Raw genomic sequence first — 26,730 nt, forward strand, 5'->3', positions numbered from 1 at the left:
ACAGTATTTTACTGTTTGAGTTAGTCAAAGGAGAGAGGGGGATCGGACCCGAACGGTCACAATATAAATATCACGGGTCAGGAGATGATTACTGGAGGAGGGAAAAATCTGTTTTAATTTGAATCTTGTTTTGCTTTGTTTCTTGTGTGAAAAAGTTTTAAAAAGAGTTATTTGTATGTCTGTCTAAGAACTCATAGACATCTGAAACATGACGAGGGACCACAAGCCAAAAAGGCTGGAAACTATTGGTTAAATTCATGTCAACGCATTGTATTTTATAAGTTTCCTCTTTTCATAATAATCATATGGAAATTCATTTAATTTGTAAGTAACTACAGTTGTCAGATGTAAGTGCCTCTGAAATGCAATACAACAGAGGTATAAAGTAGTCTAAAATAAAAATACCCATTTTAAGTAATTCAAACTTGCATTCAGTAAATGTACCAAGTTACTTTCCAAAACCTTTTTTTTTAATTTATTTTTTATTTTTTATTTTTTAGGGGAAATAGAAATCCTAATTAAGAAATTAAAGGGGACTATTTAATTTATAATTTGGAAATCTTTCAAAACCATACGTATTTTTGACATTTCTTTTATTCAGTTGTTGAGCATCCACAAGTCCACGAACACGTGCACACACATACACACACTGGTACTCTTCACGTCACGTGCCCATCAGTGTCCCCTACCTCTCATTCAGAAAGCCTTTATGTTGCCCCTCCTCAGTGTACTGACCATGCATGTTCTCTTATGCACATCTTATTTACAGCTTGCCGGGCAGCAGACCCCTCTGCAGTTGCTGCCCTACCCCTCCACCTCTCCACCCACTCGCTGCCCGCTCTTTTCCACAGGGCCATCCCTGCCCACCTATTTGTGTTCCCAGCCAATGAGGAGTGAGTGTATGGTGAGCGAGCACCAATGAGGCCACTTTTTCATCTGTATAAAACTTTTCAGGACAGTTTGCCGGGTTGCACTTTCTGTCAGTCCAGGGCTCCAAGAGAGCAACTGCCCAGAGAGAGAGAGAGAGTGAGGGGGTAGAGAGAGCAAGTGTGAACGCAGGGGGGTTGCCAGTTTTTAATCCCAATCTCACACTTCAAGAAAGTGGTGGGTGAACACAGCTTCAGTTGTTTTATCTTGCAGTTTCAGGCCAGGTGGGCCGCCCAGACTGAATGTTTCTCTTTTCTGTCCTGTCCTGAAGCCTCTCCGTTTCAGCAAGGATGGAGAACGCACACATCAAAGAGTCAGGGGAGGTCCTGTCCTACTTTGGCGTCACTGAAGACACCGGCCTCTCGCCTGAGCAGGTCAAGAAGAGCTTGAGCAAGTATGGCTACAACGGTGAGGAACAGAAAGAGATGGATGGATGGATGCCTAGAGGATATAGTTGGATGGAACATTGGAGAGTGGAAAGAAAAAGCAGTAATGAATGAAGTGGTTGTGGAATTGCAGGATGGGAAGATCCAGGATTAGGAACATGCATGTGTCACGTCATTTGGATTTGGCTTAAAAGACAGAATTCAAGACATAGAGGCAGAAATACAGTTTGTCTGATGTTTAGCAAGATAAAACAGTACAAACAGGCACTGACGGAGGAAGGAGGAGGAGATGGAGGAGGTTAAGTAGTGGTACAACTGATAGGTGAACCGGCACCGTGTGTTAAGGGAACCTATCTGAATGACACAAAGGGGGAGTGATGTTTGTGAAGCCGGTGCGTTGGAGTTTCAGGTTGCTGACAATCGCTACTGCCTTTAGTTTAGACTGAATATCATTTATTTACCTTTTTTTTTTAGAAACTTAAGCATGACATTGAATTCTTGACTTTGAAACAACTCAAAGGTTGTAAAGGTTTTTCTGGGAGTTTTTCCTTAGTCGATGTGAGGGTCGAAGGGCAGAGGATGTTGCTGATGTTATGTTAAGCCCTTTGAGACAAACTGCTTGTAAAAATGGGCTATACAAATAAAGTTGACTTGACTTGACTTGACTCAAGGTCAACTTATTTTTTATCCAATTACATCTCATAGCCTCAACTTAAACCAGTGAGAAAGACTATAAAATGCAACTGAAAGTTAATGAAAAGCCTTGCAAGTGGAGAGTGAGTGTAGATTTTTTTAGTCTCCGTCCTGTAACTTAAGAGAACCTTGGCATCCAGTAGGCCATTCAAATTTTTCAAAGCAAGGGAAGCAAACATGTAATCAATATTATGACCATGTTGCATTTAAGTGACACGTAGACATCATAAATGTTATTAATTAGAGATGTGCTTTTACCACTGTGACACAATCAAAAGGTCTGCTGTTAAGTAGGACAATTTGTAACAAGTACTTTCTGGACAAAACCATCTTACACACAAATGTAAAGCTTCTTGGCAAGTGAGCTTTTCACTGTTTTGCCTTTTGCTGACTTGTCCTTGTATTAAATCATGCTCATCAGCTTGAAGTGGCTCCTTTATCACGTGCAGAGCGTCTCAGTTGACAAATGGATGTTGACAGAGTAAAAGCAAGCTAAAATAACAGAGTAATTAGGGTCACTGTAAAGGGCAGTCACTAAAGTAACTATATTTGTGCCATAAACTGGAAAGAGGCCTGAATACAGTGCCTGTAATGTGTAGTTCAGTTTGTTGTGTTTTTTTTCATGAACGTATCCCAAGTGCTTTGATCTCATTGACTTTCAAGGCTGCAAATGTTGAAAACAAAGCAGGTAAAATGTGCTGTTGCAGCTTTGCTTTATTAATATCATTTGTCTCTCTTCACCCACAGAGCTGCCGGCAGAGGAAGGTGAGTCCACCTGCTTTTCAAATATTCATGTTTGAACCACAAGACCTGTTGATCAGAGCGCATCTCTTAACTTCGTACCAGCCAGGCACACCTGCTCCCCTCACTTCCTGTCATTTTATAAACCTCTGCCATTGGCCTCTTGCTCTGACCCAACTGGGCTTTCTCACAAACTAATAATATGTTCACACCACACAATTTCTATGGTTTGGGAGATTTTGGATTTATGGCTTCTACAAGTGGCATTTTTCAGTTAGTATGCTGGTCTGCAGCAAATGTCTTACCACTAACAGTCAGCAGTTTGACTCAAAGACAAGCAGGGCAATTTGGCAACTGTGCACACAGAGTGACTTCATCATAATTTTTCCCTCGTAAATCTTTATTGGCTAATCTATTTTGCTTGCAAAAGGGCATGAATTATAAAGATAGACATTACCTAACATTTTAACCACTTACTAGGTGAATATAGTTACATATGCAGCAAGGGGGTTCACAGATGACCATGTGCACTTGAACATTTTATGTGTTTCTTTCACAGGAAAGACCATCTGGGAGCTGGTGGTGGAACAGTTTGAGGACCTGTTGGTCAGAATTTTACTGCTGGCTGCCTGCATCTCTTTTGTAAGTGTGTTTACTTCTCTCTTTACATGATACATGACATGAGTATTTGTATCTGCAGTATCCAATAAGCACACAGTATGTACATGCAGGGAGCCTGAAAAGGTTTTAGAACATCATGTTTTCAAAGCTCTTATGTGGAAAAGATGAAGACATTTGTTATGTCCATATTTCAAGAAGATGTTATGCATTTGTTCTTATACTACTTTACACTTATTTTCTTCTCTTGCACACATGCGCATAGGGTCCCAGTAAAAGTTCTGGCCTGTTGTCTGGCCTAAAACATTTATAATATTCGCATTGCTTTCATACAATTTGGTTATATTCTATTTGATTTTGATAATGAGCACTTGGGATACACTCTGTAACCTCGTCCTCTATTTGAGGCAACATGTTTTCGGTTTAAAAAATACTGCTGCCTAATGTTCCAATCTGATGATTTAATTAATAGATGGTTATATACAAGAAATCACAAAAACACCAATATCAGAGCAACATTTTATTTGATTATATACTTGTTTGCATATTTATGCTATATATATGTATATATATTACACAATGAAACTTACTTGGTAGCTTATCAAGGGATTATATTACAGTTGAAGTCCTTCAGGAGCTTCTTGAAAGACATCACTTGTATATTAGCTGTTCAAAGTCACTGCAGATGAGGTCATATCGTGCCACTGCAATAGCAATGAGAGAGTAAGACTTGTTCAAGGGCAATGGAAAACCTGACAGTCACGTGAGAAAGTGCAAACTCTGAGCTGCGTCTTGTCTGACCCCTTGCCTGTTTTCTTTGAGATTACAAGCACACTCACACACAACAGAGCGTGTACATCACTGATTTATTAAATTACACTTGGATCCATGTCCTCACTCTAATTTATGCAAGGAATTGCTCTCTCTCTCTCTCTCTCTCTCTCTCTCTCTCTCTCTATCTCTATCTCACTCACTCTCTCTCTCTCCCTCCCCTGTTGCTCTCTCCAAAGCAGTTTTGCGGAGGAGAGCAAACTGGACACATTGTCTTAATCCTTGATCTCTCTCCTGCACAGCTGTCACTATGGCCTTAGAAGGCCTGACGACTGTGTGTATGTGGGTGGGTGGTTGGGTGTGTGAGAGAGAGGGAGAGAGAAGTGAAGAGGGTAATACAAAGAGAAAGACAGAAAGAGAGTGGCTGCATGCGTGTATTCATGGCAAGAGCTTTATTTTAAGAAAGTCTCAATCTAGGGCGAGAAACTGTATCCTTGGACAAAGGTCAGGGATGGAAGGAACGAGGGATGGCTTGCAGCAACAGGAGAGAGTGAAAGACAGGAAGAAGGATGGTGGGTGGGGGTTTCGGGGATTGGGTTGCACAGTGGCATTGTTTGTTACAATGACAAACGAGAGCAATAGATTCAGAGTCGTATACTGTTTCTAAAAGAGAGAACACTAAATACTGCAAATACATGGTCACCCTATTCATACACATAGGAATGTCCTGCCATTGCAACGTGCTGACAGGCTCTGAATCTCAATCTGAAGATCGATCGTGTCTTTGAAGAGAAGCACGGTGAAGACAGACTGGAGAGCGAGCAACAGAGCCTATTCTTGGGAAAGGGTGAGAGAAGAGGTGAGGTGAAAATCAGGCCAATTAAAAGACACGACAGATTATGATGATGAGCAAAAAGTGAAATAGTACAAGAGAAGGATGGGGCTTCTTCTCCTCTCTCCTTCTCTCTTTCTCTTTCTGTGCTTAGCTCTGTGCTCTGCTGGCCTGCAACTAATCTGTGTCAATGTCAACATGAAGCCTTTCCGAAACAGACCTGTGTTAGTAACAGGGGGCCCCCGCTCACAGGGGCGCACACGTGTTAGACTATAGGTTTGGAAAACAGTCACATGTAGGGATTTCACACATAGGATGACATAAGAGACAACAGTGACAAAGTGAAATGTCATTTGATCCAGTAATGGTATCATAACTGTCATAAATAGCTACTCGTCGTGACTATTTCATGCTTATGTTTAATGCTGGACACCCTGAGCAACAGGTGCACAACAGACTTGAAGACACTTGTTGTACCCAGCAGAGACTCACAGGCTGAATGCAATACTTTAACTCTGAAATAAAACACTATCATGAACCTCTTAAACTCTAACAGTCCAGCTCGTGGATCCATCTTTAAATATTAAGCAATGTTAAGCATTTTTAGAGAAATATATGAAAGCATTTACAATGCCTCGATTCATGAACAAATTGTGCTTATGTTTAAAAAGCATGAGACTCTTAGGTAACAGTGTAAACATAACCTCAAGCTAATGACTCATTTTTGATCTATTTATTTATTTATTTGTTTGTTTTTTTTCTTTAAGAGTTTGTGTCAGAAAATAGTGAAAACTGTCCAAATCAAAATTGTCTTTGACTGATCATCCATTGATCGACCATTACACTATTTAGCTTAAAGACATGCAACATGCAACTTCCAGAATAATTACACATAAACATGCAAGAGGTTAAAGTGTGTGATTTGTAAGAGAAAACCAGTGATGACAAGGCTCTCATTTTGCATTTTCATTCGAATGATTACTATAGCACTGAATCAACTGAAATTGTCTATCAACAGAAATGTAGTCACCAAAGTTCTGACAACTGACTTGTCTTAGTCATTTGCACTCTGGGAAACAACGATGGGAGTTTTGGCACCTTTTTTTGACATTTCATAGAGTAAAACTGTAATTGATTAAAAATTATTGACATTTAGAGAAAATAATGTTGTTCGCAATCAAATGGAATCCTCGTGTTTACACAGTTTGGTTTGTTTTGACATCGGGAGTAGTACAGAGAAAAAGCTGAATTTAAGGGGACAAAGTCATAAGTAAATGATATTTCCATTCGGACTTGCATTCTGATATGTACCTTGTGTTCCTCTCAGGTGCTGGCTATGTTTGAGGAAGGCGAGGAAACTGTCACTGCCTTTGTCGAGCCCTTTGTCATCCTCCTCATCCTCATTGCAAATGCTATCGTTGGAGTGTGGCAGGTCAGTGAGCCCAAGCACACACACACACACACAAAGGAACAATTGCAATCACAAGGACACATACCTGCCCATGAATATTGTCTTTTACACACACCTAAATAGACTTTCCTTCTTAGTAACAGTCACACACAATAAATCACACACGACGGCGGCCCGCTCAGGTCGCAGCCCGTGTCCTTTACCGCGAGCACACGCTCCTTCCAGAGCAGCGGCTGAGGGCTCAGAGTTCAAGGGAATCCAGAAAGAGAGGCCTGACGTCAGCAGGAGGTGAAAAGGTTGAAAGGTTAAGCCAACGGGGGTGAGTGGAGGGGAGAGAGGAGGGGGCGATGGAGGACTGGGACCCGTCCTGCCTTGAAGGCTCAAACTGTACCCTGCTTTGTTACAGTCCACACTGTGCAATCCACAGTAAAAATACAGAGGGACGATCAGGTTACCACAGGCCCGTGTGTGTGTGTGTGTATGCATGGTAGGGGGGTTCATATCAACCCTGTGGCAGTCATTTGGAAACTATGCACAAGGATTCACACATGGGGGGTTTGGGGGAGAAGGGAGAGAGGGAGGGCGGCTGGCATAAGTTGGGCTTTACACTTTGAGGCGGTCGAGGGCAGTCTTGGAAGAAACTACAGAACGAACTGTACATCAAGCTGCTGGACTTCTCTGATCAACCTGTTGTTCAGGTTTGAGACAGGCAGAACCTCACAAAGTCAACACATCTTCACTCAAATACTTACATTAGAATTAACATCCCATTACACAAGTGTTGTTGTGCTGCTCTTTGAGATGTATGCACAAGACTTTAATCAATGAGCTGATTGGATGGTTAAACTGCCATAATAGAGACTGAGTGATACATCCTTGTGGTAAATATTTTTGATCTGTCAAAGATTGAAGATAAAAATGTTTTATATCTAAATAAATTTGTGGTTTAAAGTTAGTGTGCAGACTCATATTTTCATAAATAACTATTATTGAAAACCTTTAGCTTATCTCATTCAGCTTCTTACTATGACCAGTCCTATAGACACACAACAGTTACGGTCAAAACAGTTCAGAGGTTTCTGTGTTTGTCCTCACTATTATTAGGCTCCTTTTCCTCACTTCATAATGGCCAATGTCCTGACATTTGAAGTATCATATATATATGCACAGCAAGGATTGACATAAATACATGATCAAGGGGAACATGGCACCAATATGACCATATGTTAATTTCTTTTTGTGCTTTTGTGACAGGAGCGCAATGCAGAAAGTGCCATTGAGGCTCTGAAGGAGTATGAGCCTGAGATGGGGAAAGTTTACCGTGCAGACAGGAAGAGCGTGCAGAGAATCAAGGCCAGGGAGATTGTTCCTGGTGATGTGGTGGAGGTTTCTGGTAAGATTCCCAATACCTGAGTATCTATACATGGTGTAGGATACATAAAATATAATAAAATAAAGACGTTTCAAGGGAATCCTGTAATTTGTAAAACTGCTGTGTGACTCAAAGAAGGTTACACGTATGCTGACTTTAGCTTACAGGGTTAGAGGTAAAGGCCAACTCACTTCAACAGACCGCCTCAGTATCAGACTGCATGCTGATGTATGTATATGGTGTTTCCTCACTTGAGTGGTGTAATATGGGAGAGGAGAAAATATCCTCATAATACACAACAGGACAGCTACATAGAAATGGTCTGTGTCTTCTCCAGTCAGGAGAGGAAAGCAGCAGAAGAGGACACTGAGAAATTAAATTTAAAAAATGAAAAATTAAATTCTCCTGATGTTGTGCTTCACAAACTCACAATCGTTTCAGAATACAGTAATAATGTATGACTTTTTCACCATGTGCTAAAAGACAAAAAAGCAGCTGCAGTGTGCTTGATCAGCCTGATCTTGTTTTGTTTGACTCCTGATTTAACTTTTAAAGAAATAAGTAAATAAATAAAGCTTCATTGTCCTATAGCTACTTGCTTCATATCCTCATATGTGTGTGTGTGAGTGAGTCCATGGCTCCTGATGTCCTTGAGAATGAATATGGGTCCTTTTAAGGCGGTCACAGAAAGAAGGGGTGGAGGGAAACTGAAACAACTTGCTGCAGGAAGAAAAAAACAAGCTTGAGTATAAATACATTTAATATCGACGGCAGGACTCACTCCTCTGTCTCTCTCTCTCTCTGTTTGCTGTGCACCTGTTCTTTTCATTTCATGATCTCCCCAAGGTCTCCCTCTGTCTATGACTGTGGTTTCAGTTTTCAACAACAACACTATCCATCCAGAGTGTTAAAACCAGTCAATCAACGCTGCACCCCCTCCCTCTTCCTCCCTCCATCCATCCTGTTGTAATGCTGTAGTCAGATTGATATGACGCTGTTTGTACTGTAATCCTACACAAAAGCTGATACATAAACCAGGCATTTAAAGTAAAGGGGTTGAATTTCAAGTGCCTGAGTTTTGACTTCACTTCTCTCTATGTGTTTGTGTGAATGCTAGTTGGTGACAAAGTGCCAGCTGACATCAGGATCATCTCCATCAAATCTACAACCCTGCGTGTGGACCAGTCCATTCTTACTGGTAGGTGGACAGACAAACAGATTTAAAAAAGTATTTTTGATGTCTGCTTCCTTCCCTCACCACCACCCCCATCCAAAATTTGTGCTTCTTGCAGGTGAGTCTGTCAGTGTTATCAAGCACACTGATTCTGTCCCAGACCCCCGAGCCGTCAACCAGGACAAGAAGAACATGCTGTTCTCTGTGAGTCAGCCCTCTCTTTTGCATCTTAATGTTTCCATCAAACTGTCCCCCTTTCTTCCACAAAATAAACCTTTTTCACAAAAGACATTTTCAGCAGCTCTATCAGGATAGCATGGCTGCAGCAAAAACATCCCTGTGCTTAAAGCAAAGTCCTTAAGATACAATTTTTCCACACTGACCAGCTAACTTCCTGATGGGTTTGTCCCTCTCTTTAAACTCCTTTTAGGGCACTAATATCGCCGCCGGAAAAGCTGTTGGTATTGCTGTCGCAACTGGCGTCTCTACTGAGATTGGTAAGATTCGTGACCAGATGGCTGCCACTGAGCAGGAGAAGACTCCTCTGCAGCAGAAACTGGATGAGTTTGGAGAGCAGCTCTCCAAGGTGGGTGAGACAGATAGCCAGAAAGGCCTTCTGAAACTGTATGACCACAGTGACATTTTTATTCATTTTATCAAACACTCAAAACCTAAACGGGTTTTAAATGTGTTAAAGTATGTTTACAAAAACAACTACAACTAATGTCTCACATATCCCTCTGACTGTCTGTCCTCCAGGTCATCTCCCTCATTTGTGTGGCTGTGTGGATTATCAACATTGGCCATTTCAATGACCCAGTCCATGGAGGCTCCTGGATCCGCGGTGCTATCTACTATTTCAAGATTGCTGTGGCTCTGGCTGTGGCTGCCATCCCTGAAGGTAAGCCCCCGAGATTAACTTCCATTTGGTTGCCCAAGGAAGATTATCATATCTGAGATTCATTTTGTGTAGCTAATCTATATCACACTGAAGCTACCAGTGCATTAAAAACTGAATGACAGGCACTGGCTTATGATTAAATATTATACAGTACTTAAAGTTTTAATGAGGGGGAACTTCATCAAATTTACTCATCAAAATGTGTTAAGAGGTCTTTGAGAGTAGCATGTGAAATATGCATGAGAGATATAAAAATATATATTAAAAAAAAATAGCAATGAGCCTTTTGTGCTTCCATTAGAAGAAACAGCACAAATAGCAGGTGAGCACAACTAGAACATCCCAGACATCTATTTTTTTTCTTCCAAACCTTCCAAAGTTCCAGTCAGGCCAGATGGCGACTTCCATGGTTCCTGGTGGATCTGTGCCCAGTCAGTTTTCTCTGATATACTTCTCAAGGAGGATCTTTAGCAAGTGGCTGAAACTTGACCGTTTTTTATTTGGAGAAGCAGCTGTTTGTCACAGACAGGAAGGCAAATAATCATTGTTTTCTTGATCTACTTCTTTAAGGTTTTTACCCAACTCTGAGAATATACGTTGGAAAGATGGTTGTTCAGTAAATCAAGAACTTGCATAGTTACTCAGCTCTTACTCAGGACCTTTCTTCTGGATGATTTGATGATGCCCTCAGTTGTGGTCAGGACACTAAAAATAATCAAACTCCAACACTTGAAACAGCAACTTCTTTGCAGCCTGTTCTGGGACAGACCAACGTTTGGAATTGCTCACCACCCCTGTCAGCTGAAAACAGTGACAGTGCTCATCAGAGATCACAGTCTGATGATGCCAAAAGGACAACATCATCTGCAAGCACAGATGCCACCATAATGTCACTAAACTGGATGCACTCCAGACTTTCTCCACACCATTGTCAGAGCTGATGTTTGCCAAGAATCTGAACACAGATCTGACTGAATGGTTTGCACCAGCCCCCTCCCAAAGGAATACCTTGGAGAACACAGTAGTCTGGGTGTGCCCTAGATGATGTGTTAAGGGCTATCAAGGGACCACCACTATTGTCAGCCTGCCCTGTGGCAGACTCCCAAAAGTCCAGGTGCTTTTGAACTGACATGTCACATGGGGTTTGTGATCTGGCCAAAAATTAATAAAACAATCTGTTAAATCTCAGTCAAAATCCACACTCTAAATTGTGCCACATGAGGTTGTCAGCTGGTCCTTTGGCTTAATTACTCTGAATATTTTGTTCACCTTCCAACCTTTGTTGCTGCTCCAGTGCAATGTCTGTGCATTTCATTTGGTATTTCTTTGTCTAATCTCATTTCCATACATTGCAGGCCTGCCCGCTGTCATCACCACCTGTCTGGCTCTAGGAACTCGTCGTATGGCCAAGAAGAACGCCATTGTAAGAAGCCTGCCCTCTGTGGAGACCCTGGGCTGCACCTCAGTCATCTGCTCAGACAAGACCGGTACCCTCACTACCAACCAGATGTGTGTAACCAAGGTAAGTACATACTCATGGGTTTGAGGTTGCACATGCATAAATATACTCACATTCATTGCACCTAAGTCTGTATGTGACTGAAAATGAGATCTAATGCAAAAACTGCAATTTTTTGTCATGTTTACTTGCAGATGTTCATCATTGATAAGGTTGAGGGTGACAGTGTTTCCCTCAGCCAGTTTGACATCTCAGGTTCAAAGTACACCCCTGAAGGAGAAGTGTAAGTGTCAAAAGAGTTGAAAGTTAATGTTATAAGAGCGTGCACACACAGAAACACCACAAAGTATCATTTGAATAATTTTATTAATCTTTTTTTATCAGTACAAAGAATGGCATGTCTGTGAAGTGTGGACAATATGACGGTCTGGTTGAGCTGGCTACCATCTGCGCTCTGTGCAATGACTCTTCTCTGGACTACAATGAGGTTTGCAGATCATTCAGTGAATCACAACATTTATGTTAACACGTAACACACTGTCAACTTAAAATGTACTTTTGCTCTCTCTTATTGGTCCATGATGCAGTCCAAGGGTATTTATGAGAAAGTGGGTGAGGCCACAGAAACAGCCCTATGCTGTTTGGTGGAGAAGATGAACGTGTTCAACACTGAAGTGCGTGGCCTGTCCAAGGTGGAAAGAGCAAATACTTGCTGTGCAGTAAGTCCACAAAAGATTATATACAGCATCTAGTGTGTTATCCAACTGAAACTGAAGGGATTTCTCCATCTGTCTGTTCTTAAATGATACGTCTTACCAGCTTTTACAGTTATAAATTGGTGTTCGGTGGCTATACAGAGAAATGAATGAAAAACCATAATCACTATAAGCTATAATCAATATCTTTATGGTAACAGTGGATCAAGTGACTACTTGTATGTGTAAGGGGTCACTTGTAACAAACCCACACGGGAACTTTCAGATGGATCTATGGTTCCTCTCAGCTCTACAGAGTTTTGCTGCCTCTTTAAGCTAATTGTTTAGGTCTCATTGTTCTCATAGTGCAGTTACCAGTAAACAACTGTGCATTTATGAGATATCAGATATTTTCCTCAGGAGTTGGTACAAGTATTGGACGTACACTAATCAGATCTTCAGAAAGACTCCAATGAATGATAATGTTGTTTTGCAACAGTTGGACTTGCAAATAAGAAACTGAACGCTAACAGTTGGCCATATCAACTTAAAAGGTGATTTTATATTAATGGCCACTGCCTCTAAGTGGTCAAAAAAGCAGTTATTGTATGTTTAATTAGTGCAATGCTGTTACAACCAAGATTCAAGATTGAAGATCTTGAATGCTGTTACAACCATAAACGGTAACTTAAGAGATGCACTAGATTCAACTTTCATTTCTGTCAGGTCACCTTTTTTCCCTTCATTTTCAGGTGATCAAGCAGCTGATGAGGAAGGAGTTCACCCTGGAGTTTTCCAGAGACAGGAAGTCCATGTCAGTTTACTGCTCCCCTGCCAAGTCTGCCAAAGCCCCTGTGGGAAGCAAGATGTTTGTCAAAGTGAGTGTGTGACCCATGACATACAGTAACACAAAAAACTCCATAAAGCAGAACAACAATAAGAGTCTACAGCCATGCTAGATGTCTGTCAGTAACTGGGTCATTGTGGAGTTTTTCAGGTCTATTTTTTGGTGGTTTGAACACCACAAAAAAGTGTCATGTAGTTTAATTATATTAGAGGGAATTCAGCAATCTCTACAAATGTTATCTCCAAAACTCAGTGATTATATTATAATAATATTAGAATAAATGATGACATTATAATAAAACAGTCACGCCATATAAAACTTCTAAATTCAAGTTCAAGTCAACAGCTCAGTACAATGCTGCATATGAAGTGTATGGTTTTAATGATGTGTGTAACTGTGTCATCAGGGTGCTCCAGAAGGCGTCATTGACCGTTGTGCATACATTCGTGTGGGTACCGACCGTGTACCCCTGACTGGGCCCGTCAAAGACCACATCATGTCTGTCATCAAGGAATGGGGTACCGGGCGTGACACACTCCGTTGTTTGGCACTGGCCACTCGTGATACACCTCTAAGGAAGGAGGAGATGAACCTGGAGGACTCCACTAAGTTTGCAGACTATGAGGTGAGGCTCTGAGGACAGATAAAGAAACGCTGAGACATAAATGGCAGATATTGCAGATATGATGGCAGTGGTAAATATAACAGTCGTTCAAATGTTATATTTACTATTAAAAAGTTTTTTGGCCAACTTGATTACTTTAATTTATTTGAAAAATAGGGAAATGATGAGGCAATTCATGTTTGCTCGAGAGTACAGTAAACATTCCTTTTTCTTTTTCTTTTTTTTTTTTTCCTCCAGACTGACCTGACCTTTGTGGGCTGTGTCGGGATGCTCGACCCTCCTCGTAAGGAGGTTATGAGCTCCATCGAGTTGTGCAAAGCTGCTGGCATCCGTGTCATCATGATCACTGGTTGGTATCAGACTCAGTATTTTAATATCACTGTAATGTAAATCAAGCCAAAACTTAAAAGAAACTGTAAAACTTTCATTTCCTCCCCTCAGGTGACAACAAAGGCACAGCTGTGGCCATCTGCCGTCGTATTGGCATCTTCACTGAGGATGAGGATGTCACTGGCAAGGCCTTCACCGGTCGTGAGTTTGATGACCTCTCTCCATATGATCAGAAGAACGCCGTCCGTAAGGCTTGCTGCTTTGCCAGAGTGGAGCCGTCCCACAAGTCTAAGATTGTTGAGTTCCTGCAAGGCTTTGATGAGATTACTGCCATGGTGAGAAGAGAAAAAGAACTTGTAATTTGTTGTGTTTCTTGACTTTTAACTTGGAATGAAAGGAGAATATGATAACCTTATTTTACTACATTATTCCTCTCTATTTTCCTTCCACCCTTCATCAAGACTGGTGACGGAGTGAACGATGCCCCTGCCTTGAAGAAAGCGGAGATTGGCATCGCCATGGGCTCTGGCACTGCCGTTGCCAAGTCTGCCTCTGAGATGGTCCTGGCTGACGACAACTTCTCTTCCATTGTGTCCGCTGTTGAGGAGGGCAGAGCCATCTACAACAACATGAAGCAGTTCATCCGCTACCTCATCTCCTCCAACGTAGGCGAGGTCGTCTGGTGAGTACATGATTCTTGAGGAAAGAAAGAAAGTGAAAGAAAGAAAAAATAATGTCAGTGTAAGACCAAGGGAGGAACGCTGGTCATAAGTGGATCCTTGCCAGCACTAACTGAATGACTTGTAACTAGATATTTGTCCAACAAAATAGTCATGCATGACCAGTGAATTTAATCAACAAATGTGACAGTCTAAACCAACAGTTCCCAACTTTGGGTGACCAGCACAAGGGATCCCATGCTTTAGTTATGACAGATAAGAAGAGAGATTGTGTCAAAATCAAGAAAATAATTTACCAGCAAACTTCCTCCTTCAGTATCTTCCTGACCGCTGCCTTGGGTCTGCCTGAGGCTCTGATCCCTGTCCAGCTGCTGTGGGTCAACCTTGTGACTGATGGTCTGCCCGCGACTGCACTGGGCTTCAACCCCCCTGACCTGGACATCATGGGCAAAGCACCCCGCTCCCCCAAAGAGCCCCTCATCTCTGGCTGGCTCTTCTTCAGATATTTGGCTATTGGAGGTAGTTGAAGCATATGTCTGTTGTGGCCCATTTCATTCAGTTTGTCTAAAACAGCTTTCAGTGACTTTTGACTTTTTGACTTTTATTCAACATGTGAAAACCTCTTCCAGGTTATGTTGGTGCCGCAACTGTTGCAGCTGCTGCCTGGTGGTTCCTGTACAGTGATGATGGCCCAATGGTCACCTTCCACCAGCTGGTTAGTATTTAGTGCTGTTATTTGTGTCTTGTTCCTACAAATTAGGCATCTGTGTTATCCTGTGTCACACTGCAGACTTCATCCAGCTAAACTACAACACATCCCTACACCTGCACTTCACCGAAGGATCTTAGCTTCCCAGAGAGACTAAGAGTTAATATGTCTATCTTTCCTGTCAGTCACACTTCATGCAGTGCAGTGAGGAAAACGAGGACTTTGCTGGGGTCCACTGCGAGGTGTTTGAGGCTGCTCCTCCAATGACCATGGCTCTGTCTGTGTTGGTCACCATCGAGATGTGCAACGCTCTGAACAGGTCTGACAACTACACTGTTAATGAAAAATAGATGATACTCTACCCAATGGTGGAATGTAGCAAATTACTGTACTTAAAGTTAATTATTTTTGAGTATTTTTATTTAATGCTGCTTTATACGAATACTCCACTGCAGTTCAGTGGGAAATCTGCTTTTCGCTCAGCAACATTTATTTGTCAGCTACAGTTGCTACTTTAAAGATTAAGAGATATACAGAGCTTAGTACAGTAGGCTATTTAAAAATAGTAACAATATAATATATAAAATATATTTTAAAAATGAACAATACAATAACTGTTCAAATGATGTGTTTTTGGAAATCTAATGCATTTCTAGTACATTTTCCCACATAATTGTCAGGGCTTACATGCTTATCCTTCACATGCTTCTTGTACACACTCATTTTCATACATTCACCTCAACACACAGACACACTTTTTCATGAGCACTCATGCATTTTCAGTCTGCATTAACGTACCCCTCCGCCTCCCCATCCAACCCCCCAACCTCCCAACCTCCCAACCCCCCCCAGCTTGTCTGAGAACCAGTCCCTGCTGCGCATGCCCCCCTGGAGCAACGGCTGGCTGGTGGGCGCCATGAGCCTCTCCATGTCCCTTCACTTCATGATCATCTACGTCGACCCCTTGCCCGTGAGTCTGCCCTCCTGCACTACATCCCTCTTCTCCAAAACAAATATCCATCTTCCTCCGCTCCTCCCTCACACACACACCTCACACACTGCTTCTCCAGTCTCCATGTTCTCTCTCACATTCTCATCGCTAAAATATTTACAGATGACGATGCACTGCTCAGTAGACCAACATTACTAACAGAAGTGGCTTTAAAGATGGCACACAATCAATCCAGCTGCTCAGTCATGTGAGGCCTTTGCGAACTTCTCAAATTGTGTGACAAGATGACTTTTCCAATGTTTCTTTATTTCTTCACAGAGTGCTGGGTGAATACTTTCAACGGAGTATGTTTAAAATAAATCTAAGTGAGAAAACTGAAGCAATCAGATACAAATCCACTGAAACGATCGGGAATTCAAGCGAATACACTTTTTGATAGAGCTAAATAGCAAAATAATGATCAGTGTACCAAAAAGAGTATTCATGGTCATGTGAGCACTAATGTTAATAGTATGTGCATTATTGGTATACAGCTCTTTCTTACTGGAAGTTGTGCCCCGAGTTTGCCGCCTTTAACACGGTGCTGCTCTTGTCCACAGATGATCTTTAAGCTCACTCACTTGAATATAGAGCAGTGGATGATGGTGCTGAAGCTCTCCTTCCCCGTCATCCTCATTGATGAGGTTCTAAAGTTTGTGGCTCGGACATATTTGGAGGGTAAGTCAAGCCTGTCAGCTATTCACAAAATGTTTCCTTATTCTGTCAGTGTGTTGTTCATAGAATATACTCTATACGAAATAACAGATGTGATCCAATATGTACAAGAGATGTTCATGAGTTATAAACTGCAAATATACTGTATGAGATTTTATTTAATTCAGAGAGCTAGGGCATATAGAGCATGTTTCATTTTGTGAAAATTTTACTGTTAGAAGCAGCAGTTGTGAGCCAGCTCCTTTGACACTATAAATTAGGTTTCAACACTGTTAGAAAACTGAAATTGCTGTCATCAGTGCATCACGTTGTAATGATCATTAATGAAGACTTAGGGCTTATGCACTAGAACTTTCTGTTCTTACTGTAATTGAAATTAGTATTAAAGAGCACCTGGCTTCATCCTACTCCTCCTCTAACATTTCAATGTGAACTTGTGCCATGTTTGTGTGAACTTGTGTCCCCTTCTTATTAATTATTAAGGATTACAGGGTTGATTAATAGAACATTATGAAATAATTTACCTCCCATAAAATTAAGTGCCTTTTAATGTCTCTTATTTTAACCTATCTTCCCTCTTTTCTTATTCCCTGACACAGTTTAATTCTCTCCTGCTTTCATTCCTCTAATCTCTGTTGACATTTGTCTAATTTTCCTCTCCTTGGATGCTCTTTTTTCACCGTTCCCTCTCTGACAATCCAGCCTAAACCTGTTTCCCCCTCCTTCATACCCCTGTAACAAAAGAAGGTATACCCCTGACTCATGCCAAAGGTTTAAGTACTCTACATCGTGCACGTCAAAGGAACATTGTCCATTATGTGAATGTGTGTCCGTGTTTCTCAGTCTTGCAAAATGTGGACTGAAGTATTTGGATGCTGTGTGTATCTATGATCAGTTTGGCTGGCTGTGCATCTGTCATGAACTGCTATTAGCAATCTAATATTTGGTCTCAGCATCTTACATGTCTACCACTGGATGCTTGAAATATTACATGAGCTTGTTGTAGCTTGTAGATCCTGTGAAAGTAGGATCAGTAAAATCAGTACAATGCGCATTTACTGTCATTCAAATAATATTATTCATTTTGCTAACAAGGTGAAACATTATCAATATGTCGCTGTTGGATTGCTTCTCAAACACACCATGTATGCTTATGAAAAAGAAACCAAGAAACCTTTTCATAACTGTATGACAGTACTCACATAAAAGGTTTTAAATAATACTTTCTCACTTAACACTGTCACAGTGTGGGGAGGTTTTCTATTGAGTTTATCAGGAATTTATATTAATCTTTAATTTATATTATACTTTAGCCAGTAAAATTCAAATGTATTGCCTACTTCCCCACTTTGTGACAATGGTGACAAGCTCAATAACGGACTAAAACATTTGTGTATCAATATATAATTTTGGGACGTGTGACTTGATTTGTTGTCGTCCATGATAGAAACAGCAAGAAACAGTTTGGTTAGTCTGACTCTGTCCAAACATAACAAACCTGCCTGCTAGCACTTGTAAAGCTCACTAATTAACGTGCTATACAGTATCATGTTTGTATCATCTATGGTTGTGTTAATTTGTACAAAAAACTGAGGCGTAAGAATAACAGTTAACTGCTTCATTGGCACTGCATCAGATTGTTTCTTGGCTCCAAGGCAAGAGACTTCAGAAGTTACTGGTGAAAGAAACTGACCCACACCAGTAAAACACTTCTTTTTTTGTTTGTTTTCACACTTGGATTTTGTGCAAATTAAACATTATTACACTGAATATCACATGTAAAGTGAGTTTTATGGGAACTGCATTCACCTCAGTACATTATCTGCCAACTGACAGACATCTGTTTTCCTATGCAGGGAAAGTCTAGAGGCAAAATGCAACAGAGCGGCTGAAGCAAAGAGAGCTGAGATACAGAGGATGGAGAGAAATGGCTGAGTGCTCCCACTGATAGAGAGCTGACGACAGCCACTTGGCGTGATCAATACATCAGGTGGCATGAATACAAAAGAAAACACATAAGCCGTCTGAAAATACACCATAAAAGCTGCAAAATATTTTTCTCTGTATGTACTGAAGTTAATATATAGGTGAGAGTTATTAAAACTATTCTGTGTTGATTCTATTCTTAAAGAATAAACATATGTATTTAAAAAAATTCTTCATTGTCCAATTCATTTTATGTATGTAATTTACTTTTGATGGGTGATCAGTACCGTGTCTTGGCTGTTTTATAAGGTTCCTACCCTGCTCACACAGACGCCTTTCAGTAACTAGTTATTTGTAACCCTAGTTTGGTATTAGATTGTTATTGCTATACATCAACTTTTACAGCCTGTGACTTCATATTTCAAGCTCTTTAAGAACTGGCCCCATATATTTCCAAATGAGAGTTAGTTAATTCACTGCATGGAGCCCACAAACGAGAAACCTTCGTACTTGACTGGGTACTCAAAGGCTGAATATGCAGTCAAACAAAACAAACTGACAGAACATTACATATTCACATTTATTGATTGATTTGTGCTTCTCTCATTCCTTCACCCACAATCATGTTGTTTTAAGTAAAATGCTAGTATGGTTGTAGTAAGAACAGGAATACTTAGCAATGTTCAGCTAAAATAAAAAGACATGAAATTAATGCATATAGAATAAAAAATATCTAAAATGCAGATAATTTAGGAGAGTTTCCACTTTAGATCACTTCTTTATTGCACTGTGATATGCTGAATTTTAGAGGTCCTTCACAAAAAAAGTTTGTGTAATTGTGTAGTTTATATTGTGTAAAAAGAGTGTTGGATTGCTGAGTGTTTGCTGAAGTCATGTCAGTTTTATCTGCAACACGCATTCACGTATGTATTAGTATGGAAACAGACATGTTACTGGATGAGGAGTGTCCCCAAAGGAATCATGGTTCATCAATAATCACTTTGGCCATGAAGCAACAGTTTCAGTCATGACACCAATTCATCACATGCAAGCAGCACCAGCTGGTCATGACAGTGTTTCTTGTGGCCATGGTTAGTTGGTCCTTATTGGTCCCTCTTGGGATGTTTTCTGTTGGTCTGTGCTCTTTGGCTCCACCGTGACTCTATAACTCATGAGGCATCTGCAGGCAGGGAACCAGCTTCACTGACACCCTCTTCCAGGATTTCCTTGACTTGTTCAAGACTCTCAGCCTGCCGAATTAATTCCAGCTTCACCTGCAGGAGGAGAGGTGGATCAATAATATATTAACTTGTCAATGACATAAAATGTAAAATTTCAAACTGATTAAAGTTTCTGCAGGTGCACAAAAAAAGTCTGACAAATTTCATTCCTCTAATGATTAACCATTACTCCTCCACTCTAACTACTACACCTGTCCACTGCTTCTTACCTGCAGCGACTGGGACAGCTGGACAAAGTCCCTCTGTACAGTCTGGCTGGTGTCGACTTGGGAGCGCAGACTGATCACTTGGCTACGCAGCTCCAGACACTGTTGGTGCAGGGCTGCCTGAAAGCCACAGAGAAAACAGTCAAATTAAAGAACCCCATTTATGGTGGTAGTATGAACTAAACATAAACAACAATGGGTCTCAAATCAATGTGTAACAGTTTCCTTTCCTGTAAAAGAATTTCTGTCAATGTGATTAGCAATGCTTGAGAAAATTTTCAATAATCGGGAGCGTTTTTGACCAACCATGCCACTTTAGAGACAGCTCATCTCAGAGGCCAACAGACAGCAGTTTAATGTTAAAAACAAGCAGCTTGGATTTACTTTCTCATTACTGAGGGTCTTGTTGCTGCTCTGCACATGAGAGAGTGCCACCCGCAGGGCTTCCAGTTCAGTGCGACAGGCCAGCAGTTCAGCCTGTAACTGGTCCTTCTGAGCCTGGATCCTCTCCGTCTCGGTCTTCAGACTGGAAAGCTGCACTGCATACACAAACACAAACAAAGCTCCTTAACGTCTACACGAGGAGATCATCACTGTACCATTAAGAGAAAAAAGCTTGTGATTAGTAAAAGGAAAATTACAGTTTATTGAAGTTTTCTTAGTTTTGACCGTCAGTTCTGTTGTTAATGATAACACTGTACTCATCAAAGGGGATGTAAAGTCCAAAGGTTAAGTAAACCTGAATGAAGCCTATACCTGTCAGAGACCTACTAATTGTCTTACCAGACTAAGAATAAACCATGAGTTTTTTCACTCACCTTCTAAAATCTCTGATGACAGTAGTTGCAAGTGGCCACAGGCAGAAAGAGAAAAGAGGAGAACAAACAATGATTCATTGACAAGTCAGTCAGTGTTTAAAAGCTGTCCTAAATAATCCTAAAATCCACAAACCATTCTCCTCTGTACGGCTATCCAGCTGCTCTCTCAGGTTGACAATCTCTATGCGAAGACGCTCCTCACAGTGCGCCCCCTGCAGGTTAAATTCCAACAATCAGCACAGTAGAAGCAGTAGACACATTCAGTAACTGCCATCAACATTTTTAACTACCAACAGGTAGTTGAAATACTTCCAGATCCAGGGCAGCGATGACTTGATTACTAAACAGGAATTCATCCACACAGCACTTGTGGAGCAGATATACAGATATATATATATATATATATATATATAAATATATATATATATATATATATATATATATATATATATATATATGAATGAACACCTAGAAGAATAATTGTACCTGCAGTGTTGCTGGGAAAGATGAGCTGGGCTCTGGACCCTCATCCTCAACCTCCTCTCCTTTCAGTCTGGACAACTCACAGCACATCTTCCTCTGGGAAAATGATAGCTCTGCCTGGAAACATGAATCAATGTTTGAACACCTTCTCCTACTGAATAGTGTGTTAGTAACTGTACATCAGCAAATAAATTTACAGACTTGCTCTTGAAGTAAAGTCACTACTGTTGTCTTAATCTCATGCACAATTATGGCAAAAACACAAATTAAGATCAGTCACTTCATTTCTGTTCTTGGCAACTTTAAATCAGAAGGTTCAAATAAAACAAATCAGGAAAATGTCAAATTTCAACATTTTGGGAAATAAGCTTTTGCCTTTCTGACAGGTCAAATGAAAAGACAAACGCTCACCTATATGGTAAACATGAAGCTGGAGTCAACAGCTAGTGAGCTTACAGGAGGAAACAGTGACATATACTTCTAAAGCCCACTAATTAACACGAGCTAAGCTAATCAGCTGTACCTGGAGAGATGAGCAGGGTACCGATTTAACTCTTGGTAGGAATGCAAATAAGTGTATTTCCCAAAATGATTGATATTTAACGGACATTACAAACCCGACATCATGTCACTCACCAGCCGACTCTGCACTGCATTCTGTGATTGGCTAAAAGATTTTTGTAAATCCTGAAGGAGGGCCTCTGAAGTCTTCACCTGTGACTGGAGCATTGATACCTGCAAGCACAAACAAACAAATTAACATTAACAAATTATAATTCTGGTCACAGCATGCCCACTGTGTCCATGTGTGTGTTTGTGCAACCCGATCATTCTCTACACACTCACTGCAGTATATGCTGTATACTCGGAGCAGTGTGGCTCACCTGTTTGTTTGTGTGGTTGGTCTGTGTGTCAAGTTCTCTCTCCAGCTCCTCCTTCTCAGCCTCGAGGCGACTCACCTCTACGCGCAGCTCTGACACCTGTTCAACATGCCACACCCTCATTACACCACAGCGTCCTTTGTCTAAGGAGAAGCCTTTGGTCAACGTTAAATTCTTACCTGAGCATTGAGAGCATCCCAGTCGCTGTGCGTGACCAGCCGGTGTCCAGCCGGTGGCAGGTAGATGGCTTCAGGCACCAAAGTTCCCGTGGAGACCAGAGAGTCTGTGTCTTCCTGAGCGTGGAGTTTTCTGGGCAGAGAGGGTGTGTCTAAGGAGAAGGAGGACAACGAGGCCGAGTCGCAGTGCCTCAGTGAGAAATACCCTTCTGTCGTAAGTGGCGCCCCCTCTCCTTCCGCCGCCACCTCAAGCTCCACTGGTTGGCTGTCCCCTCTGTCGACCGATGCCATAACCTCTGCCTCCGGTTGACTGTTGGTGATAGCTTCTTCACTGGAAGCCTCTGCGTCTTTCCTGGCTTTCCTTCCACTGATCTAAGAGGGAAAGAAAAACAAATGCTGAAAATGAGTCCAGAACACTTGGAAATTTTAGAAAGAAAACACTGAAAGTTAAACACTGACCATATGCTGTCCACTAGATCTCCTGAACTCCACAGGCTGAGACTGAAGAGCAGCTATCCTGGCCTCGTACTGCGCTGCCGTCTCTGTGAACACAAGAACATAATGAAATAACGATGAGACCATTTCAGACTACAAAGGCCACAATGCTTTTTAAAAAGTGTAGCTGCATTTGAGTATTTTCTGACTTTAAAATGACATCAATATAGCAGACTTTCTTTGTCGTAACCTAACAACCAATGAAACCTCTTCCCTGTCCACATAGAAGGACATACTTTATTTTACCTGAATACCTGGACTACATACTAACATATTTGTTTGCTCATTCTCAGCTTTGTCAACATAGTAAACAGCTAAGCTCCTTATATCAGTATATCTTGCTAAAGCTCTTATCAAAGCAGGCTTAAAACTTTAACTGAAACTGATGTATGCACAAGTATATTTTCCTGTACTGACATGAACGATTTAATTCATGATATTACCTGATATGGAGTTTATCTTGTGTTCATCCAACAAGGAGATACTAATCTTCTCTTACTTACAGGTATTTGCACTTCCTTGAGGACATTTAACCGGTACTGAATACAGTGTTTGAATCCATGGTACAAAACTTTACATGTGACTTTCATTCAGTAAAAAAAAACAAAAACAGGCTCTGATTTCTGTCTCTTTACAAATAGACCAAATAAGAAATAACCTTATTAAATGCACACAAGGAAAGTCTCACTCACACATACACAAAATGTGCTTTTACCATGCACACGTAAACATGCAGGCCAAACACCCATGCGCGCGCGCACACACACTGACCTCTAAGAGCCTCCTGGAGAGACTGGATCTCTTGATCACATTGTTTTTGCAGCTCTGCCAGTTCCTCCTGTTTGCTCAGCTCACAGATCGTCGCCACGCCCTGCCAATGTTCGACCTGAGCTCGGCAATCGGCTAGCTGGGCCTGTAGGCTCGTCTCTGAAAGTGATGAACGGGTTGCTGTGTTTGGCTCGCAGTGTGTTATTTTGAAGATGCGTGCATCATTAGGTAAAACAGGCAGGTTAGGTTATCTGGATTACTACTAGACATGACATGTAAATACCTGACTATAAAGATAAGAAGAAAGCTGATCTATACGTGTAGAACTTTGCAGGGTGCAAATATACAGTCCTCGCACTGTTCAGTTTTGCAAAGCTACAGAGCATGTTTATGTGATCCTTGTTAGATGTGACAAACACTGACATGAGGAAGGATCGGGTCCTGGATGACACCACCTGACAACATTATTGGTTTCTTAAGTCTAAGACAGCACATGTTCACATTATTTAGTGGAACGGAAGACCAAAGAAGAGAGTAAACCCTATCAATATTTGATTCAAATGGATAAACTGGTAAATAAACAAAACAAACAATATGAAAAAATAGCTTTACATCTTCTTTGTTTTGACACTACTACTACTACTGTGTGAAAACAGTAATAATGATGTTTTTTTGTGCTATATGGATGAACAAATATATTCCCTTTGTCATTTGGGGACAATGAAATGTGCAGTATGATGTACTCCTGTCCTGAACAGAAATCAAATAGGCTTTTTGGGATTAATCTGAGCAATCTGAACCTGTGTTAAAAAAATACACCAACTACAGTTATATTTAGAGCTAGAAATCCAATATATTTAACCATGCTTTGCAGCTGGAGTCACCAAGATCCCAAACAGAATAAGAGTCTACTCTGTAGAGGACTTCACAGCCATGTGATGGAAGAACAATTAGTGCCACTTTATTCTTCAAGCTGTCAGCTGCCAGACCCAAAACACAACTTCATGTTTCATAAATTGTGGCTGTCATTGTCTGTTGTTGTTGTTAAGGGGTCCATCTTCTTATGCTGGACAACTTTACAGTGACATTTGTTGCTCCAGTTCAAGCTAGTTTGCAAACATTTTCAAGACAAGATACTTAAACAAGTTAATATTCTACTACAGAGGCTACCCAGAGCAGGTCTGAAAAAGCTGCATATGCAACTTTAGGGATGAGTTTGTTGTGACAATATGACCTGACAGTCACAGCTAGGTAAATAGCAAAAGTGAAACAGAGCTCTCTCAGTCTCTCTTTCATCTACTGGATTAATCTGAATCGGTTTAAAATTCACTTTGCTCCTCCGTGGTTTATGGAGGTCCCCCGAGCACCAGTGTGGAGATAACAGCTAGTTATAACTAGTTAGCTAAAGTATTAGCTAGCTTAGCAGCTAACACGCCCGTTCATTCGAGTGGTCAAGGATATCAAACAGGCCTCGTAAGCAAAGCAGCTTCGACAGCAACAGGTTTCACTCACAGTGAAGACAAGCAACACGTGAACGTCAATGTTTACAAAAACTCACGTTATAAAGAGGCCAGTATCACCTCACAGCCAATCCCGTTAGTCAAGAAGCAGGTTAAAGTTTAACGCTGCTGTTATTTATTACCTGTGTTTTCACTGTTGGAGCTCATCTTGTCGTCAGAGCTCGATCGCGATGCGAAACGTCTATAGCAACTCCGAGAAACTTGTCCAAAAAGTCATTTTGCACCAAAGCACCAGGACTTTGGTGTGGAAACGATCACAGCAGTGTCAACTTCAGGAAACAACTTTCCCCGGTCTGAGCCTGCGGAAATCACGTCAACCTGCTTCCTGTTCACACGTACCTTTTCCCTCCTTTCCGTTGAGGTTTTGTTTTGCGTATCATTTGGCTGCTTTTTATGGTGGTTTAAACCAAAGAAAAGTGGCCACAGATTTCCTTTTTTTTACCTGCCCCACCCTGGACATCAGGGCCACTGTTTGCTGACCACTGGAGGTCACTGAACCTCATTTTGAAGCACATTCTTGATCTGTCACAAAAATGAAACCAGATAATGTCACAATTGTAATTATTGACCAAATTCATTTATTGTTTTTTTTGTTTGTTTGTTTGGTAAATGGAGCAGTGATATGCAGGAAGAGAAATCACTGATTTAAAAAAGAAATCTGATTTTTTACTTCCTATTCAGATTCTCCATGAGTCTGTAAGCTGCATACATCAAACAAATTATATAATATCATGCATAATAACCTTCTACCTTCTACCAATCTAATTACATAATTGAATACAATACTTCTAATAACGATAATTAAATGTTTTCAATCATCTTCAGAAAAACAGCTTTTTTATCCCATGTAAACTTGATTTAGAAATTGTTTCTATATTTTGTTCTGGATTAATTCCTGAATATAGCTCTGAAAACACCTTGTAATTGCATCTCCTTCTCTAAACTCACTTTTTGCATTTTATTTAATACCCCCTGCTGTATGTTCTTTTTTTTTTCTTTTTAGGAATTCTGTGCAGGAAAAAGGATCTGTTGCTCAGAAATGGGCTCCTTTGGCCTCTTGTGTCAACATGATAGATGATAGTGTATTGCTCTGTCATGGCTCCAAGTTCTTTCCACCATCTAAATTATCCATTTCCTCTGCCAAATACAACAAAAATCAAAACAGAAAATGTTTAAATGGCAATGCATCCTTTGCACAGCGCAAGTTGCACGCACAAAGTGCAGAATTAGCTTTGGCTGTGTGTTATCAGCTCTGGTGAGGCAGTCGGCCCTCACGTTCTGCAGTGTAACGTCCCCTCTGTGGCAAGCAGGTCACTTTTCATATTGCAAGCTGATATGATGTGAAGTCCTCAGTTGTCCTTCACAGAGAAACATTAGGG

The 26,730-nt window shown here is 41.0% G+C and overlaps 2 protein-coding genes across 4 annotated transcripts; one reads left to right on the forward strand and one right to left on the reverse strand.

Moving 5' to 3' along the window:
• Window positions 1-953: 953 nt before the first annotated feature.
• atp2a1 (ATPase sarcoplasmic/endoplasmic reticulum Ca2+ transporting 1) lies at window positions 954-18,992 on the forward strand. Of its 2 annotated transcripts, XM_046415612.1 has the most exons (26): window positions 954-1,104; window positions 1,199-1,335; window positions 2,754-2,771; window positions 3,307-3,389; window positions 6,296-6,400; window positions 7,634-7,772; window positions 8,869-8,949; window positions 9,044-9,129; window positions 9,356-9,511; window positions 9,685-9,826; window positions 11,182-11,348; window positions 11,480-11,568; window positions 11,670-11,772; window positions 11,873-12,004; window positions 12,733-12,858; window positions 13,234-13,452; window positions 13,690-13,801; window positions 13,894-14,117; window positions 14,244-14,464; window positions 14,779-14,981; window positions 15,092-15,177; window positions 15,357-15,490; window positions 16,024-16,141; window positions 16,723-16,840; window positions 17,540-17,584; window positions 18,694-18,992. In XM_046415612.1, the coding sequence occupies exons 2-25, from the start codon at window positions 1,218-1,220 to the stop codon at window positions 17,542-17,544; spliced, it is 2,985 nt and encodes a 994-aa protein (XP_046271568.1). In that variant the 5' UTR covers window positions 954-1,104; window positions 1,199-1,217; the 3' UTR covers window positions 17,545-17,584; window positions 18,694-18,992. The 2 variants fall into 2 exon arrangements, with proteins under 2 accessions (XP_046271568.1, XP_046271567.1); XM_046415611.1 differs by lacking the exon at window positions 17,540-17,584.
• Window positions 18,993-19,329: 337 nt separating this feature from the next.
• Window positions 19,330-25,807, reverse strand: rabep2 (rabaptin, RAB GTPase binding effector protein 2). Of its 2 annotated transcripts, none has more exons than XM_046415614.1 (12): window positions 25,691-25,807; window positions 23,835-23,990; window positions 23,028-23,110; window positions 22,572-22,940; window positions 22,396-22,491; window positions 22,148-22,246; window positions 21,515-21,628; window positions 21,162-21,240; window positions 21,029-21,040; window positions 20,595-20,749; window positions 20,214-20,330; window positions 19,330-20,037 (listed from the first exon to the last, which is right to left on the reverse strand). In XM_046415614.1, the coding sequence occupies exons 3-12, from the start codon at window positions 23,028-23,030 to the stop codon at window positions 19,933-19,935; spliced, it is 1,149 nt and encodes a 382-aa protein (XP_046271570.1). In that variant the 5' UTR covers window positions 23,031-23,110; window positions 23,835-23,990; window positions 25,691-25,807; the 3' UTR covers window positions 19,330-19,932. The 2 variants fall into 2 exon arrangements, with proteins under 2 accessions (XP_046271570.1, XP_046271569.1); XM_046415613.1 differs by lacking the exon at window positions 25,691-25,807 and adding an exon at window positions 25,474-25,684.
• Window positions 25,808-26,730: the final 923 nt, after the last annotated feature.

Source organism: Scatophagus argus, chromosome 16 (assembly GCF_020382885.2).
Source record: "Scatophagus argus isolate fScaArg1 chromosome 16, fScaArg1.pri, whole genome shotgun sequence".
NCBI classification, from domain to species: domain Eukaryota; kingdom Metazoa; phylum Chordata; class Actinopteri; family Scatophagidae; genus Scatophagus; species Scatophagus argus.

Coding starts and splice junctions, on each gene's coding strand:
- atp2a1 (XM_046415611.1), top strand. CDS start 1,218: ATGGAGAACGCACACATCAAAGAGTCAGGGGAGGTCCTGTCCTACTTT. Junction 3,390..6,295: donor TGGCTGCCTGCATCTCTTTT/GTAAGTGTGTTT, acceptor TGTTCCTCTCAG/GTGCTGGCTATGTTTGAGGA. Junction 7,773..8,868: donor TGATGTGGTGGAGGTTTCTG/GTAAGATTCCCA, acceptor TGTGAATGCTAG/TTGGTGACAAAGTGCCAGCT.
- rabep2 (XM_046415613.1), bottom strand. CDS start 25,498: ATGAGCTCCAACAGTGAAAACACAG. Junction 22,492..22,571: donor GGGATGCTCTCAATGCTCAG/GTAAGAATTTAA, acceptor CATGTTGAACAG/GTGTCAGAGCTGCGCGTAGA. Junction 22,247..22,395: donor CCAACCACACAAACAAACAG/GTGAGCCACACT, acceptor TTGTGCTTGCAG/GTATCAATGCTCCAGTCACA.